This window comes from Salvelinus fontinalis, chromosome 1 (genome assembly GCF_029448725.1).
Source record: "Salvelinus fontinalis isolate EN_2023a chromosome 1, ASM2944872v1, whole genome shotgun sequence".
NCBI classification, from domain to species: domain Eukaryota; kingdom Metazoa; phylum Chordata; class Actinopteri; order Salmoniformes; family Salmonidae; genus Salvelinus; species Salvelinus fontinalis.
In genome coordinates, this window is record NC_074665.1 from 24873174 (window position 1) to 24892678 (window position 19505).

The 19505-nt window shown below is 41.5% G+C and overlaps 1 protein-coding gene across 1 annotated transcript; it reads left to right on the plus strand.

Moving 5' to 3' along the window:
- Nucleotides 1-12102: 12102 nt before the first annotated feature.
- LOC129850999 (uncharacterized) lies at nt 12103-16413 on the plus strand. Its single transcript, XM_055917146.1, has 4 exons — nt 12103-12558; nt 13750-13976; nt 14106-14265; nt 14441-16413. Exons 1-4 carry the CDS (start codon nt 12264-12266, stop codon nt 14632-14634), a joined length of 876 nt encoding a protein of 291 aa, XP_055773121.1. The 5' UTR covers nt 12103-12263; the 3' UTR covers nt 14635-16413.
- Nucleotides 16414-19505: the final 3092 nt, after the last annotated feature.

Consider the following 19505-nt stretch of genomic DNA (forward strand, 5'->3'; position numbering starts at 1 on the left):
GAGGGAAAAAGTTTATCCTATGTCGGTAAGTATAGCTATTAAGTTTGCGCATCTTAGCAATACAATGTGTTCTATACAGCTATCAACAGTTTACAAGGAAAGACCCACTTCATTATATAATCATGAACCAGATTACCCCAGATACCATACTTCGATGAATGATAACTCAGCTCTAGAATGTTGTCATTGATGAGAATGAATATAAAAATCTATTGACATCCAGCCTGTATTGTAGTTTCATGACGAGACAAATCTTCAAAGGCACAGTATTTATTTATTAGGAGTGGTACATGCATTCATAGTTTTGATTTTAGCCTCCTTCCCACTATATGATTGATATGTCAAGTGATAAAATCCCAAGTTATCAATTAAAAGTTAATGGAAGAGCTGCACTTGTCCTCGTGAAAATGACAGTTTATTAAATATTCTCCAGCTATAATGTCAATCAAATCAAACTATTTTAAATAGCACATTTCTTACAAGTAATGCATTTCAAGGTGTTGCACTAAAAGGCATGTGGCACTTAAAAGGAACGGTTCACCCATTTTTCATATTATATTGTTTTTGTGGATCTCTGAGTAATGTTTTATCGATTTCCTGGGTCATTTCATGTTGTCATGTGTATCTGAGTTATTGGAGTTCAAGCAGGCAGAAATCCGTCCGGTATGACGTAGTACCGTGATAAAGTCGCTCTCACTGCACTGGAAGTTAATAGGAATACAACTTTCAGTTCGCAAAAACGTCTATCATACATGTCATATTTCAATACTGGCCGATGTCATCATTCGGGAGGATGTCTTCTCTCAAATTAGCCACTGATCATATTTTTTTGATATTCCTAACTCGAGAAATGTGTAATTTAACAATGTCTAGCACATTTTTCATATTTGTCTGCATGTTTAGTCCAGGGTGCATTGCATGGTGCCGTTTCCAGAAATATTATAGAAAGGAGATGAATGAAGGAACGGAATGAAGGAACATATAACGCCCCATCCAGCAGACTGTCGACCAATCACGTTCACATTTTCATGCTGTATCACGTGGTTGCTAAGCTAATCGTCACGCAATCCCTTCTCAAAGTATGTCGAGGAACGTGCCTATTTTCCACGATAGCATAATGTTACGATTCCATCGTCCAGAATGCACCGTGCGGTCCATTGACGTAGCATGGGCAACAATTCCCATCTCCTCAAAAGTATATCTGCCGTTGCAAATACTAGACTCCATTCTGTGACGCACATTGATCTGCAGGTTGAACATGGTGAGATTGTAGACTCCTAAATTGATAGCCGAAAAATTGCCAAAACAAACTGAACTAACTAGCTACTTTACATGCTGATATTGTCTTTTATTATTGTGTATGGTTACATTTGCTTGCTAGCTAGCTACAAAGCTAGCCAGCCAGCAAGCCCATTGAGAGAGCATTGCATTGTGGATTTTGTAGTCGACTTGAGCTACAGATTTCCACAATAATTTTCCTTTAAAAAATCTAATCAAATGTTATTGGTCGCATACACATGGTTAGCAGATGTTAATGCGAGTGTAGCGAAATCCTTCCTCTAGGCAGGTCTCTATAGGTGACCAGGGGATTCTCTCTACCACATGTGAATGCCTCCATGGAGCTCATGAGTGTAGCCATGCAGCCTATTTTGGCAGTTCACAATATCGGCTGTACGGATGTGGAATGCGAGTGGAGGAAGCCAGCCGTGCTCAACCAGGTGCAGTCAGTGGAAGACCTGTACCTGGCCGAAGACTACAGCGCTCTGTCCCGAGAGCTCACAGAGGAGGATCTTGGCTAAGGAACTGACTCCGGGGCAGGTTGTGGAACGGCATGTCTCTTTGAACCTGATCCAGAACAAACGCTATCCTCCCTGTCTGTACCAGATATTGTTCAAAAACAAGGGCACCTGGGGCATGCAGGCATCCTTGCTGGCATGTTGCTGTCGGTGGAGGAGCAGTAGAATATACGCTAACAGGACAGCGCACCAACCCCAAATGGCACATCATGAGGAGAGAGAAGTTGACGGCCAGCAATTATGGAGGTGGTTAGGGCCAAGCGCGTTACTCCGTCGCTGCTTAAAAGGGTCCTCAGATCAGTCATTGGATAAAGTGTTGTTTGTAAAGTGGGGCACTGATAAAAGAGCAGGGCATCAAGGCATTCAAATGGGTACAGGGATGGATGTGCAGGAGTCAGGGTTTTGGGTCACAAGGTCTGGGATCCTGGGTGCCTCATCGGATGGTCTGGTGGGCATGATAGCAGCAGTGGTGGTGGTCAAGTGTCCCTATGGTGCAAGGAACCTTACCATTGAAGAGGAAGCAAAGTCAAAGGATTTCTATATCAAGGAGGGAGGGTCTTACAGCCTCCATAAAGACCATCCTTACTGGCACCAGGTCAGCTCCACATCCCTAGAAGGGACACCTGCTTCTTCGTTGTGTGGACCACCAAAGCCTCCATCACCATCCCCATCAACGTGACAACCTCACACTCATATTGCTCCTCCTGTCAGTGAAGCCAAATGGCGCACACACACACACACACACACACACAACGCTCCCAGAATAGGTTATATTACATACAAGTTTTGCTCAAAGCAGCAAACTAAAGTAATGTAAGTTCAATCACAAAGGCTGGTCTGAGTGCATCTCAGTTTCATTCAGTAGTACAACAATTCACATTGTATTTTATAGAGGGCACAGTGGGAATTTATAACTGTGATGTTCAAATTCTTTTTCCGTGTCTTACTTGCTGAAGGCCCCAGTCATCCCTGCCTGTACCTGACATTGTTGAAAAACAAAAATGAATACAGATCATAAACAGACAGAGTCCTAGAAAAGGTTATATTGCATTCAAGTTTTGCTCAAAGCAGCCAACTAAAGTAATGTAGTTAACGTAAGTTCAATCACAAAGGCTGGTCTGAGTGCATCTCCTCAGTTTTATTCAGTACTACAACAATTCACATTGCATTTTATAGTGGGCACAGTGGGAATTTACAGTATTCAGACCCCTTGACTTTTTCCACTTTGTTACGTTACAGGCTTATTCTAAAATGTATTAAATTCATGTTTTTCCTCATCGATCTATACACAATACCCCAACATGACGACGCGAAAATGCAAATGTATAAAAAATAAAGAAAATGGAAATACTTTATTTATTTACATAAGTATTCAGACTCTTTGCTATGAGACTTGAAATTTAGCTCAGGTTCATCCTGTTTCCATTGATCATCCTTGAGATGTTTATACCACTTGATTGGAGTCCTCATGTGATAAATGAAATTGATTGGACAGGTGCACCAGATGCTGTAGGTGTCCTGGAGGGCAGATAGTTTGCCCCCAGTGATGAGTTGGGCAGACTGCACCACCCTCTGGAGAGCCCTGCGGCTGGTGAAGTTCACGCACCAGGTGGTGATACAGCCCGACAGGATGTTCTCAAATTTCTTCAGCCTCCTGAAGTTGAAGAGGCGCTGTTCATTGACTACAGCTCAGCATTCAACACCATAGTACCCTCAAAGCTCATCATTAAGCTCGGGGCCCTGGGTCTGAACCTTGCCCTGTGCAACTGGGTCCTGTTGCGCCTTCTTCACCACACTATCTGTGTGGGTGGACCATTTCAGATCGTCACTGATGTGTACGCGGATGAAATTGAAGCTTTCCACCTTCTCCACTGCAGTCCCGTCGACGTGGATAGGGGCGTGCTCCCTCTGATGTTTCCATAAGTTCACGATCAGCTCCTTTGTTTTGTTGACATTGAGTGAGAGGTTGTTTTCCTGGCACCACTCTGCAGGTTCTCTCACCATTGTTGGTAATCAGGCCTACTACTGTTGTGTCGTCTGCAGACGTGATGATTGAGTTGGAGGCGTGCGTGGCCACGCAGTCATGGGTGAATAGGGAGTACAGGAGGGCGCTAAGAACGCACACTTGTGGGGCCCGTGTTGAGGATCAGCAAAGTGGAGGTGCTGTTTCCTACCTTCACCCCCTGGGGGCGGCCAATCAGGAAGTCCAAGACCTAGTTGCACAGGTTGGGGTTCAGACCCAGGGCCTTGAGCTTAATGATGAGCTTATGAGGTACTATGGTGTTGAATGCTGAGCTATATTCAATGAACAGCATTCTTGCATAGTTATTCCTCTTGTCCAGATGGGATAGGGGAGTGTGCAGTGCGATGGTGAATACATTGTCTGTGGATCTATTGGGCCGGTAAGCAAATTGAAGTGGGTTTAGGGTGTCAGGTAAGGTAGAGGTGATATGATCCTTAACTAGCCTCTCAAAGCACTTCGTGATGACAGAAGTGAGTGCTATGGGCGATAGTCATTTAGTTCAGTTACCTTTGCTTTCTTGGGTACAGGAACAATGGTTGAGATCTTGAAGCATGTGAGACAGCAGACTGGGATAGGGAGAGATTGAATATGTCCGTAATATGTCCGTAAACACTCCAGCCAGCTGGTCTGCGCATGCTCTGAGGAAGCGGCTAGGCACGGAGAACAAGAGCCCACAGTCCTTGGGAGCAGGCCAAGTTGATGGCACTGTGTTATCCTCGAAGCGAGTGAAGGTATTTAGCTTGTCCGGAAGCAAGACGTTGGTGTCCAAGACGTGGCTGGTTTTCCCTTTATAGTCCATGATTGTCTGTAGACCCTGTCACATACGTCTCGTGTCTGAGCCATTGAATTGCGACTCCACTTTGTACTGACGTTTTGCCTTTTTGATTGCCTTACGTAGGGAATAACTACACTGTTTGTATCCGGCCATATTCCCAGTCACATTGCCATGGTTAAAAACGATGGTTTGCGCTTTCAGTTTTAGGCGAATGCTGCCATCTATCCACGGTTTCTAGTTTGGGTAGGTTTTAATAGTCACAGTGGGTACAACATTTCCTAAACACTTCCTGATGAACTCTGTCACTGTATCTGTGTAATTTTCACTGTTATATTCAGAGGCTACCTAGAACATTTCCCAGTCTGCATGATCAAAACAATCTTGAAGCATGAATTCCGATTGGTCAGACCAGCGTTGAATAGACCTTAGCACGGGTACTTCCTGTTTGAGTTTCTGCTTATAGGAATGGAGGAGCAAAATGGAGTCGTGATCAGATTTGCAGAAGGGAGGGCGGGGGAGGGCCTTGTAGGCATTTCGAAAAGTTGAGCAGCAGTGGTCCAATGTTTTACCAGTGTGAGTATTACAGTCAATGTGTTGGTAGAACTTCGGTGGCGTTTCCTCAAATTTGCTTTGTTAAAAATCAGTATTCCTGAGAGAGCCATGTTTCCATGAAAAAGAGTATATTAAAATCCCTAATGTCTCTCTGGAAGGAGATCCTTGCCCTGAGCTCGTCTACTTTATTATCCAGAGACTGAACATTAGCGTGTAATATACTCGGAAGGGTTGGATGGTGTGAGTCGGACTAGAAGCACTCTGAATACCTCTTCTCCGGCGTTTTGGAGCAGCCTCTGGAATAAGTTCAATTGCCCTGGGCGGTACGAACAAAGGATTAAATTCAGGAAAGTCGTATTCCTGGTCGTAATGCTGGTGAGTTACCGCCGCTCTGATATTCAAAAGTTGTTTCCCACTGTATGTAATATCACCAAAACAAATTTGCCCTAATAATGTAAGAAATAACACACCAAAAATAAAAAAATACTGCAAAGTTGCTTAAAGCAGAGCTACCATATTACACTCAGTACACTGCGTTTATTGTGTCCAAAATACCACAGTCGACAACAGTTACTGCACTGATATGGCCTCTGCAGAAATCAGGGTATTCATACTTCTTTCGATTTGCGGCGCAGCGCAGAGCTGTTGTGAAGGACGTTTTCAAGGAAGTGAATAATACAGGACCTCCCACACTCACCTACCGCCAACCAATCATGTCAATGCGGAGCTACTGCATACAGAGCCTTCCTTATTGTGACAACATTTTAGAGGTACAAAGCGATGCGGTACAGGCTCCATTTGTCCTCTGCATGCCTCCGGAGGCTCAGAAATTGCATCACACCATCCATATGGCGCCTTCAACCACATTTTCGGATTTTATAGGGAACATTGCACAGTCGATATTAAATAGAACGTTGTGGCCCTGCCCGCCTTGGGGGAAAACAACCCATGGGCACCCCATTGGCTCACAGCAAAAACGTGACCCTTTTCAAACACAATGTTCTTGTTGTCTGCTTGTTAAAACTTCTTGTCAATATGGGGGCGCTGTTTCCACTTTTGAAAAAATCGTGCCCAAATTAAACTGCCTCGTACTCTATTCTAGATTGTACAATATGCATATTAGTATTACTATTGGATAGAAAACACTCTCATGTTTCTAAAACGGTTTGAATTATATCTGTGAGTAAAACAGAACTCATTTGGCAGCAAACTTCCAGACAGGAAGTGAAAAATCTGAAAACGATGCTCTGTTCCAGGGCCTGCCTTTTTCAATTGCCTAATTTCTATGGATTTTCATGCACTGCATACGCCTTCCACTAGATGTCAACAGGCAGTGGAAGGTGGAATGGGGTGTCTAGCTTGATCTGAGGTCGAACAAGAGCTCTTGGAATGACGTGACCACAATTTCCTTTCTCTACCCAGGCGCGGGAAGGACATCGACATTGGCTTCTGAAAAGCGTTTGGTATACACGGTAGATATCTCCGGCTCTGATTTCATTTGATAGATGTGATAACATCATAAAGTAGTTTTTTTCAACCGAGTTGTATCAGTTTATTCAACGTTTATTGCGAGTTTTGGAATTTTCCTTTCTTTGCGTCAGGAGAATTTGGGCATGTTCGCGCCACATGGCTAGCTAAGGTTGCTAATTCGACAGGAGAAGAGGACATTCTAAAACCAAACAACGATTTATTCTGGACCTAGGACTCCTTGTATAAGATTCTGATGGAAGCTCAACAAAAGTAAGAATAATTTATGATGTTATTTCGTATTTCTGTGGAAAATGTTTAGTCCCATTCTCCGCCCTTTTAGCGGGCGCTGTCTCGCAATAACGCAAGCTGTATGTCGTACTAAAGTTATTTTTAAAAATCTAACACAGCGGTTGGATTAAGAACCAGTGTATCTTTCATTTGCTGTACAACATGTATTTTTTAGTAAAGTTTATGATGAGTTCTTTGATTAGATTAGGTGACTGTCCAAAATATCTCCGGAGAATTTTGTGCATTTTGGCTACGTATTCACAATGTAAAACCACGATTTGTACCTCTAAATATGCACATTTTCGAACAAAACATATATGTATTGTGTAACATGATGTTATAAGACTGTCATCTGATGAAGTTGGTCAAGGTTAGCGATTAATTTTATATCTTTTGCTGGTTTTTGCGAATGCTATCTTTGCGGTGAATAAATGCGGTTGTGTGTTTGGCTATTGTGGTAAGCTAATATAATGCTATATTGTGTTTTCGCTGTAAAACACTTAAAAAATCGGAAATATTGGCTCGATTCACAAGATGTTTATCTTTCATTTGCTGTACACCATGTATTTTTCATAAATGTTTTATGATGAGTATTTAGGTATTTCACGTTGCTCTCTGTAATTATTCTGGCTGCTTTGGTGATATTTTTGATGGTAGCTGCAATGTAAAACTATGATTTATACCTCAAATATGCACATTTTCAAACAAAACATAGATTTATTGTATAACATGTTATTAACTGTCATCTGATTAAGTTGTTTCTTGGTTAGTGACTAATTATATCTCTATTTGGTCGGTTTTGTGATAGCTACCTATGCGGTAGAAAAATTGTGAAAATATGCGGTTGAGTCTTTTGCTATTGTGGTTAGCTAATAGAAATACATATTGTGTTTTCGCTGTAAAACATTTTAAAAATCGGAAATGATGGCTGGATTCACAAGATGTTTATCTTTCATTTGCTGTATTGGACTTGTGATTTCATGAAAATTATATTATATGATATCCCTGGCTAGGCTATGCTAGTCAGCTTTTTTGATGAGGATGCTCCCGGATCTGGGATGGGTAGCAAAGAAAGGTTAAAGTCAATTATAAAACTACATTGAAGAACATTCCTAAAGATTACTTTTCAACATTGCCTATTTCCAAACATTCTCACTAATTAGAAAAACGTAATATTGTAGGGCTTTCCTCATGCCTGTTTTCATGATGGTGATAGCAGCCACGTGAGTGTGAGTGCTAGCTAGCTACCGACCAGAACACAAGCTAGCCAAGACCAACAACACAAAATAAACAGACTAAACAGATGCTACTAACAGTAGTAAATGGAGTTACAAACAGACTATACCAAACAAGTTAAATGTCTTACCTGTGATGAAATGTTTTCCACACACATAGCTACGTGTCGCCGACTTGGAAATCGGGTCTCCACAATTTCCCACTCTCCCACGCTGAATAGTCTGAAGCCATAGGGCTCTTCTTTCAGGCTATATTTCCCTAAGTCGGAGCATTGCGAACTGTAGGTCGGTATTTTTGAACAAACACAGCAGCTTTTCGGCATGTTTTGTTATTTCTGTATAATAAAAAAAATCGACGTCCAAGTTGGCTCTTTTACACTGGGGGTCAATGGGAAAGAATGTTTGTTTTCCCCAATTTGTGGGCATGTTCGAGGGGAATTCCTTATTATTACCTCGGAGTAGGGCTGGCATTTTGACCCCATTCTGGAACTCAAGTAATTTAATAGGATCTCTATGGCTCAAACCCTCTTTTCCGCCAAACATTCCTTTGTTCTTTGAGCTGCTTGAGCCAGAGACAGAAAAGGAAGCGAGACATCCCACTCCATCTTTTTAAAATTTGTATTGGTGCACCTAACTGAAAGGTGCATACACCGCCGCCACCTGCGTGCTGGAGTGTGAGGTCAGTCACGGCCTCCCTATTCATCAATTTCTCTAATCTAGCCCTGTGCTTCCGCCTGTTGTCCTGGAGTGTTAATTCATCACACGTTGTGACAAAAAAAGGGAGGGGATAAAGGACAGGTAAAAGGGAAGAAAAAATACCCTACCAACTAATCCTACACCCATTAAAACGTCACTACTATTCCACTACCCTATCTGATCCTACACCAGGCTGGCAGCCTGGGAGGATGGGACACTATCATTCAACACACCTTGTAACTCAATCTTATACACTCAAGTACTTGTCTGCTGCTGCCACCACATCTATTTTCTGTGATTTACATTCCAGTTCTGCTGTACAGTTGATAGCCATGGATGCTAGAATGCTAAGAAACCAACCTTACTGAAGCACATGTTATTCCTATCACTCTCTATATGCCTATGCCTACTCACCGAGAGCGTGAGATCACTGCACCTGTACATAGCCCATCCAACTACCTCATCCCAATACTGTATTTATTTACTTATCTTGCTCCTTTGCACCCCAGTATCTCTACTTGCACATTCATCTTCTGCACATCAATCACTCCAGTGTTTAATTGGTACAGCGGGGCAAAAAAGTATTTAGTCAGCCACCAATTGTGCAAGTTCTCCCACTTAAAATGAGAGAGGCCTGTAATTTTCATCATAGGTACACTTCAACTATGACAGACAAAATGAGAAAGAAAAATCCAGAAAATCACATTGTAGGATTTTTAATTTATTTATTTGCAAATTGTGGTGGAAAATAAGTATTGGTCAATAACAAAAGTTTATCTCAATACTTTGTTATATACCCTTTGTTGGCAATGACAGAGGTCAAATGTTTTCTGTAAGTCTTCACAAGGTTTTCACACACTGTTGCTGGTATTTTTGCCCATTCCTCCATGCAGATCTCCTCTAGAGCAGTGATGTTTTGGGGCTGTTGCTGGGCAACACGGACTTTCAACTCCCTCCAAAGATTTTCTATGGGGTTGAGATCTAGAGACTGGCTAGGCCACTCCAGGACCTTGAAATGCTTCTTACGAAGCCACTCCTTCGTTGCCCGGGCGGTGTGTTTGGGATCATTGTCATGCTGAAAGACCCAGCCACGTTTCAAAAAGTTATATTTTGGTTTCATCTGACCATATGACATTCTCCCAGTCTTCTTCTGGATCATCCAAATGCTCTCTAGCAAACTTCAGACGGGCCTGGACATGTACTGGCTTAAGCAGGGGGACACGTCTGGCACTGCAGGATTTGAGTCCCTGGCGGCGTAGTGTGTTACTGATGGTTGGCTTTGTTACTTTGGTCCCAGCTCTCTGCAGGTAATTCACTAGGTCCCCCCGTGTGGTTCTGGGATTTTTGCTCACCGTTCGTGTGATCATTTTGACCCCACGGGGTGAGGTCTTGCGTGGAGCCCCAGATCGAGGGAGATTATCAGTGGTCTAGTATGTCTTCCATTTCCTAATAATTGCTCTCACAGTTGATTTCTTCAAACCAAGCTGCTTACCTATTGCAGATTCAGTCTTCCCAGCCTGGTGCAGGTCTACAATTTTGTTTCTGGTGTCCTTTGACATTTCTTTGGTCTTGGCCATAGTGGAGTTTGGAGTGTGACTGTTTGAGGTTGTGGACAGGTGTCTTTTATACTGATAACAAGTTCAAACAGGTGCCATTAATACAGGTAACGAGTGGAGGACAGAGGAGCCTCTTAAAGAAGAAGTTACAGGTCTGTGAGAGACAGAAATCTTGCTTGTTTGTAGGTGACCAAATACTTATTTTCCACCATAGTTTGCAAATAAATTCATGAAAAATCCTACAATGTGGTTTTCTGGATTTTTTTTTCTCATTTTGTCTGTCATAGTTGAAGTGTACCTATGATGAAAATTACAGGCCTCTCTCATCTTTTTAAGTGGGAGAACTTGCACAATTGGTGGCTGACTAAATACTTTTCTGCCCCACTGTATATTGTAATCACTTCGCCGCCACAGCCTATTTATTGCTTTACCTCACTTATCCTACCTCATTTCCACACTGTATATAGACTTTTTCTACTGTATTATTGACCGTATGTTTGTTTATTCCATGTGTAACTCTGTGTTGTTGTATGTGTCGAACTGCTTTGCTTTATTCTTGACCAGGTCGCAGATGTAAATGAGAACTTGTTCTTAACTAGCCTACCTGGTTAAATAAAGGTGATTTCTTTTTTTAGAAAAATAATGGCACAGATACAAAGATGAGTCCTCTATCTCTATGGTCCCACCTGCTCTCTCCTCCTCCCATCTTTGAGAGCATATATTTCTTGTTATAGTAGGCACTCGACTATCTTGTCAATATAATAAATCGGGCTCTCCAACCCTGTTCCTAGAGAGCTACCCTCCTGTAGGTTTTTGCTCCAACCCCAGTTGTAGCTAACCTGATTCAATTTATTAACCTTAAGCATCTAATTATTAGAATCAGGTGGGCTAGATTAGGGTTGGAGTGAAAACCTACAGGACAGTAGCTCTCTAAGAACAGGGTCCTGTAATAGATCATCTTTGGCAGGGGAACACAACTGTTTACCAAATATTGGGCGTGTTTGAGTGGTAAGGCAAAACTGAATGTAGACAAGTAGAAGTCAGGGGTGGTGCATCTCAGACAGCCAAAAGTTCATGACCTTCGATCACAGGATTTTTGTAAAGTTAATGCAGTCGACATGTGGGCGCAAATCAGTCATCATGTTTAACAGCATAGTGCAACACACTTTGAAAGGCGGAGACCATTCCCTTGAAGGTTCCCAATCACTCACAGCTGGCACAAAAAAAATATACTTGAAATGTTGGAACCTTGATGATCACTACATTGTGTTAGTTAAAGTTACATCAAATGTAGCCTACAATGTAACAATTTCTATCAGCGGGCTAAAATGTTACTGTTATGGTTACATTCAGCATACATGCTAATTGGCATCTTTCCATGAACTAAAAACGTTCAAGATAAATATGCAGTCAACCCGTGGGAAAGGTGCATGTTGATTGTTGCAGTGGGAATTGATGTTCACTACATTGTGTTAGTTAAAGTTACATCAAATGTAGCCTACAATGTAACAATTTCTATCAGCGGGCTAAAATGTTACTGCTATGGTTACATTCAGCATACATGCTAATTGGCATCTTTCCATGAACTAAAAACGTTCAAGATAAATATGCAGTCAACCCGTGGGAAAGGAACATGTTGATTGTTGCAGTGGGAATTGTAGTTCTTCTGGCCTTCCCAATGTTCTCGCAACATTACGGTGACGTTGTTGCAACGTGATATCATGCGCTGGCTGTGGACTGCTTGATAACCACTTCCGCTTTTTTTCCTCGCAGGTCAACATTTGCGTATACCTAGAAAGACAGTAAAGACATTGTAGAAAGGTTTTTGTTGGTTAAAACTCACGTTTAGGAGATCGACACGTTGAGATATTTATGGAGCATAATAATGGAGATACTTCTAGCTGGTCGATGCAGCGACGAATGGAAGGTTTGGTCAACAAACACATGGCAGACATAGCACTAGAAACACTCCAACAGAGACTATCAGCTGTGTCCGAAGAAATGAACCATCTTGCGGAACATGTCTCGAGACGCTCGGAGGATGTTCCCAAGTATGATATTCCAAGACGCACAGATGTAAACTTTGACGTTGAGTCACTGAGTGCAACATTTAGCACGGGTGGTGTTGGGGAAAAGTTGGCGATCCCAGGCACCTCACCATCAGCAGGTAACGTTTTACCCTTGCCTGATTAACTATAGTTATGTTTTTAAAGTGAATTTTCCTACTTTGTTTTGTATTTTCTTGGAAGTAACAAGTATCGGGAAAAAAACTAAGAATCCCATGAATGATTCAGTTGTGTGACCAATCAGATTATCAGGAGAAACATAGTACCCCAGGCTACATTTCTAATTGGTTGAAGTTACAGTAGCCAATGACACTAACTCGCTGTTTTAGATTGATGGGGAAAATGACTACAGCTAGGCCTGTCACTGTTCCAAAATGTGACACAAAATACGTCAAATCAACAAACTGACATGTCAATTCAATAAATTCTTAACATTCCAATTATTTTTTTCTCTCCAATTCTCAAGAAAAGGACATTTCCTTGAAAATAAGAAACATCTTCATAGAAAAAAGCATGTTTTATAGTCTCCAGCTGAAATTAATAGTCCCTATGCTGTAATCAAATAAAATTATATTAGTCACATACGCCGAATACAACAGGTGTAGGTAGACCTTACAGTGAAATGCTTACTTACAAGCCCCTAACCAACAATGCAGTTGAAAAAATATGAATAAGAAAAAAAGGAACAAGTAATTAAAGAGCAGCAGTGAAATAACAATAGCGAGACTATATACAGGAGGTACCGGTACAGAGTCAATGTGCGAGGGCACCGGTTAGTTGTGGTAATTGAGGTAATATGTACATATAGGTAGAGTTATTAAAGTGACTATGCATAGATAATAACAGAGAGTAACGGCAGTGTAAAAGAGGGGGTGGGGGGGCAATGCAAATAGTCTGGGTAGCCATTTGATGTTCAGGGGTCTTATCGCTTGGGGGTAGGAGTCTATGACTAGGGTGGCTAGAGTTTACCTAATTTTTAGGGCCTTCCTCTGACACTGCCTGGTATAGAGGTCCTGGATGGCAGGAAGCTTGGCCACAGTGATGTACTGGGCCATACGCACTGCCCGCTGTAGTGCCTTGCAGTCGGAGGCCGAGCAGTTGCCATACCAGGCAGTGACACAACCAGTCAGGATGCTCTCGATGGTGCAGCTGTAGAACCTTTTGAGGATCTGAGGACCCGTGCCAAATCTTTTCAGTCTCCTGAGGGGGAATAGGTTTCCTCCATTGTATGAAATTGGCATCTACCATGACCCTGTGTCATCCTAAATCAGTTTCTATCCACTGTTCCTCAGAGACGGCTGCCCAGCGTAAAATCATCTCCCTGCTGGTGGAGATTAAGGAGGAGCAGCAGAGACAGTGGGGCGTTTTGAGGCAGATGCAGGCCAGGGTTCAGGGCCAGAGCTTTCCGGTGGTAGAGGAAGAGGTGGAGGCTCTAGACATTGACATCCCACTGAGGACCATGGAGCAGCTAGATGACACAGAGAGGCACCTGGAGGATGCAGGAGCACAGAAGAGAATGGTAGGTGGACCGAGTGACCCGCAAAGGCTTGAACCAGCGACAAGCACACTACCTACTGTTGTAGTATGATACTGCTAAATAATGGGAAGTGATTGTGTTATAAATGGTGTATGTGTCCCTCTATGACAGGTGTCTCACCTGTCACGAATGGGTGGGGCCACGTTTGATGATGCGGTGCGAAGGCTCATGCAGGCAGTGCTATCTTTTGCTGTGGGCTCTGAGCTCAACTGGGTGGGCCGAGGCCAGAAAAGGAGCTTCAGAAACACCCGCCTCCAAGGGGTTCTCTTCTGTAAGTACCGGTATCATATCTTACACATACTGTTAGGGTTGGAGAGAGGGATGCATGGCTAACTAGATGGATGGATGGATCATGCAAAAGATCAGTCTCCATAGACATTTGGAAAGTAAACCACTGAAGTGAATTGGGATGCAGCACTGACCTCACTACTTCTCTATCACCGTAGGTGCTCTGAAAAGAACCCCAGTGGGCAAAGAGGCCACACATCACCAGTTTGCAGACGTGGTGAAGAAGTGGCTGCGGTTCGCCCCGTTTCGACAGGGAGGGAGTGGTCGACGGCATTATAAACCACCTGTTGACTTCCTGTGTCCAAAGGAATGTGTAGGTCTGCCTACACATCAGCCTACACATCCACAGTAACTCACAATCAGCTTATTAAATTTATTACATTGTTTAACATTTTAGTATTTTTTCCTAAGTTTGTTACATTGCAAAAAATATATGCTATTTGAATGTGAATACATGCGGTTTGGCCCATGTTACTTCATACAGGGCCAAACCTGTGATCTGCTCAAGTAACTTGTACCCCTGCATAAATCATGCAATGATGTAAATCACGTGCCAAACTCATTCCACGGAGGGTAGAGTGTCTGCTGGTTTTCACTCCTCCCTTGTACTTGATTGACGAATTAAGGTCACTAATTAGTAAATAACTTCAGTCACCTGGTTTTCTAGGTATTAATTGAAAATGAATAATAAAAACCTGCAGACACCAGGCACAACATGGAATGAGTTTGACACCCCTGATGTAAATTGAAGATGTATTCTCAAAGTCCAGTTTCTCACAAAGCTGTCAAAATTATGTCAACAATGTATAGTCTCCAATAGAGACACATCCCATGACGCTCCTCACATCACAGATCTGTCAGGTGTGGTTGGCTGTTTATCCCAGAGTAATTCAAACAAAATACTGCTGCAAAACCTGTTGATAAAAGTTGTGTATTGCATTTAATGCTTTGAAGGTACTGATTAGAAATCTTTCCGGCAGATTTTTTTTTACCCCACTAATGAGAATATCGGCAAATATATACTACAATTCAAAAGTTTGGGGTCACATAGAAATGTCCTTGTTTTTGAAAAAGCACATTTTATGTCCATTAAAATAACATCAAATTGATCAGAAATACAGTGTAGACATTGTTAATGTTGTAAATGACTATTGTCGCTGGAAACGGCTGATTTTTAATGGAATATCAACATAGGCGTACAGAGGCCCATTATCAGCACTCCTGTGTTCCAATGGCACGTTATGTTAGCTAATCCAAGTTTATCATTTTAAAAGGCTAATTGATCATTAGAAAACCCTTTTGCAATTATGTTAGCACAGCTGAAAACTGTGTTGATTTAAAGAAGCAATAAAACTGGCTGCCTTTGGACTAGTTGAGTATCTGGAGCATCAGCACTTGTGGGTTCGATTACAGGCTCGAAATGGCCAGAAACAAATTATTTTCTTCTGAAACTCATCGGTCTATTCATGTTCTGAGAAATGAAGGCTATTCCATGTGAGAAATTGGCAAGAAACTGAAGATCTCGTACAATGCTGTGTACTACTCCCTTCACAGAACAGCGCAAACTGTCTCTAACCAGAAGAGGAGTGGGAGGCCCTGGTGCACAACTGAGCAAGAGGGCAAGTACATTAGTGTCTAGTTTGAGAAACAGACGCCTCACAAGTCCTCAAGTGGTAGCTTCATTAAATAGGACCCACAAAACACCAGTCTCAACGTCAACAGTGAAGAGGCGACTCCAGGACGCTGGCCTTCTAGACAGAGTTTCAAAGAAAAAGTAGATATACTATTAAAAATCAGCTGTTTCCAGCTACAATAGTCATTTACAACATTAACTATGTCTACACTGTATTTCTGATCAATTTGGCTCTTAATATAGGCCAGGAACATTGCAGTTTGTAGTAGGTCTATGATGTTTTCATCCTTCCGAAGACACAGGCTTCCGGGTCATTCAGATGACCTCTTTCTGCACATTGTTTTTCCTATATAACTGTGAGTGAGTGTATGTTAGAGACACGAAAGCAATTTACTATATGTTAAAAAGTAATGTCCATATAAGCTTATTTCTTGTAACGACCATCATACATTGTAAATGTCCATAAATTGATATTTGTAAATACATATTTCTCATTAATTTCTGTTTTCTTGTTTTGTAATGAATTTTTTTAAATTTGTAACCAGCCCAAACTGCTCACTGACATAATTGATTCAGGTATGGTTTCTGCTGGGCACTGCGAAACGCACACACAAATGCATTTTTTAAAGAAATAGCTGTGTTTCTGGTTGTTTCTGGTAAAATTTGAAGGGAAAATACATCCAAAACTTATAATTTGGTCTACACTACTGTTCAAAAGTTCAAAACACCTGCAATACCCTTTCAAAGGTTTTTCTTTTTTTGTACTATTTTCTACATTGTAGAATAATAGTGAAGACATCAAAACTATGAAATAATACATTTGGAATCATGTAGCAACCAAAAAAGTGTTAAACAAATAAAAATATATTTTATATTTGAGAATCTTCAAATAGCCACCCTTTGCCTTGATGTTAGCTTTGCACACTCTTGACATTCTATCAACTACCTTCAACTGGAATGCTTTTCCAACTGTCTTTAAGGAGTTCCAACATACAGTTGAAGTCGGAAGTTTACATACACTTAGGTTGGAGTCATTAAAACTTGTTTTTCAACCACTCCACAAATTTCTTGTAAACAAACTATAGTTTTGGCAAGTCGGTTAGGACATCTACTTTGTGCATGACACAAGTAATGTTTCCAACAATTCTTTACAGACAGATTATTTCACTTATTCACTGTATCACAATTCCAGTGTGTCAGAAGTTTACATACACTAAGTTCACTGTGCCTTTAAACAGCTTGGAAAATTCCAGAAAATGATGTAACGGTTTTAGAAGCTTCTGATAGGCTAATTGCCATCATTTGAGTCAATTGGAGGTGTACCTGTAGATGTATTTCACGGCCTACCTTCAAACTTGCCTCTTTGCTTGATATCTTGGGAAAATCAAAAGAAATCAGCCAATCAGCCAAGCAATTTCCAAATGCCTGAAGTTACCACGCTCATCTGTATAAACAATAGTACGCAAGTATAAACACCATGGGACCACGCAGCCATCATATCGCTCAGGAAGGAGACGCATCCTGTCTCCTAGAGATGAACGTACTTTGGTGCGAAAATGCAAATCAATCCCAGAACAACAGCAAAGGAACTTGTGAAGATGCTAGGGGGAACAGGTACATAAGTATCTATATCCACAGTAAAACAAATCCTATATCGACATAACCTGAAAGGCCGCTCAGCAAGGAAGAAGCCACTGCTCCAAAACCGCCATAAAAAAAGCTAGACTACGGTTTGTAACTGCACATGGGGACGAATATCGTACTTTTTGGAGAAATGTCCTCTGGTCTGATGAAACAAAAATAGAACTGTTTGGCCATAACGACCATCGTTATGTTTGGAGGAAAAAGGGGAAGCTTGCCGAAGAACACCATCCCAACCGTGAAGCACGGGGGTGGCAGCATCATGTTGTGGGGGTGCTTTGCTGCAGGAGGGACTGGTGCACTTCACAAAATAGATAGCATCATGGGACAATTAAAATTATGTGGATATATTGAAACAACATCTCAAGACATCAGTCAGGAAGTTAAAGCTTGGTCGCAAATGTGTCTTTCAAATGGACAATGACCCCAAGCACTGTATTAATTTATTTATTTTGCTCCTTTGCACCCCATTATTTCTATTTCTACTTTGCACATTCTTCCACCGCAAATCTACCATTCCAGTGTTTTACTTACTATAATGTATTTACCTCGCCACCATGTCCTTTTTTTGCCTTTACCTACCTTAACTCACCTCATTTGCTCACATTGTATATAGACTTATTTTTCTACTGTATTATTGACTGTATGTTTTGTTAATTCCATGTGTAACTCTGTGTTGTTGTATGTGTCAAATTGCTATGCTTTATCTTGGCCAGGTCGCAGTTGCAAATGAGAACTTGTTCTCAACTAGCCTACCTGGTTAAATAAAGGTGAAATAAAAATAATAAAATAAAAATTCCAAAGTTGTGGCAAAATAGCTGAAGGACAACAAAGTCAAGGTATTGAAGTGGCCATCACAAAGCCCTGACCTCAATCCTATAGAAAAGTTGTGGGCAGAACTGAAAAAGCGTGTGTGAGCAAGGAGGCCTACAAACCTGACTCAGTTACACCAGCTCTGTCAGGAGGATTGGGCCAAAATTCACCCAACTTATTGTGGGAAGCTTGTTGAAGGCTACATGAAACGTTTGACCCAAGTTAAACAATTTAAAGGCAATGCTACCAAATACTTATTGAGTGTATGTAAACTTCTGACCCTCTGGGAATGTGATGAAAGCAATAGAAGCTCAAATAAATCATTCTCTCTACTATTATTCTGCCATTTCACATTCTTAAAATAAATTGATGATCCTAACTGACCTAAAACAGGGAATTTTTACTCTGATTAAATGTCAGGAATTGTGAAAAACTGAGTTTAAATGTATTTGGCTAAGGTGTATGCTGAGCATTTGTTGGCTGCTTTTCCTTCAATCTGCGATCCGACTCATCCTAAAACATCTCAATTTGGTTGAGGTCGGGTGATTGTGGTAATCTGATGCAGCACTCCATCACTCTCCTTCTTGGTCAAATATCCCTTACACAGCCTGGAGGTGTGTTGTGTCATTGTCCTGTTGAAAAACAAATGATAGTCCCACTAAGCCCAAACCAGATGGGATAGCGTATTGCTGCAGAATGCTGTGGTAGCCATGCTGGTTAAGTGTGTCTTAAATTCGAAATAAATCACACACAGTTTCACCAAAGCACCATAACACCTCCTTGTCATGAGCATTTTCAATCCCAATGATAATAACTGACAATCAATAGCTCTGACCAATCCCCGAGATCTGTAAGACCATGGGTTTAATAATAATTAGTCAAAGACTCAGCTAATGCAAAAAGATAGTACAGTTTATTCACGAGAACGCTCTGAAGTCCATTATACAAAGATATCCATTCTTATAGCTGCGCACATACTTCCACACAAACAGTAGGTATCCTACGCACATACATACACACAAACAGTAGGTGAGTCCACTGTGTTCTCACCACTGTGTATCACTACCCAGCCGATAGTTCCATTCCCCCGAGATTAGGGAAACCTTGAGAAGTACTCCCTATGCTATCATAAGTTC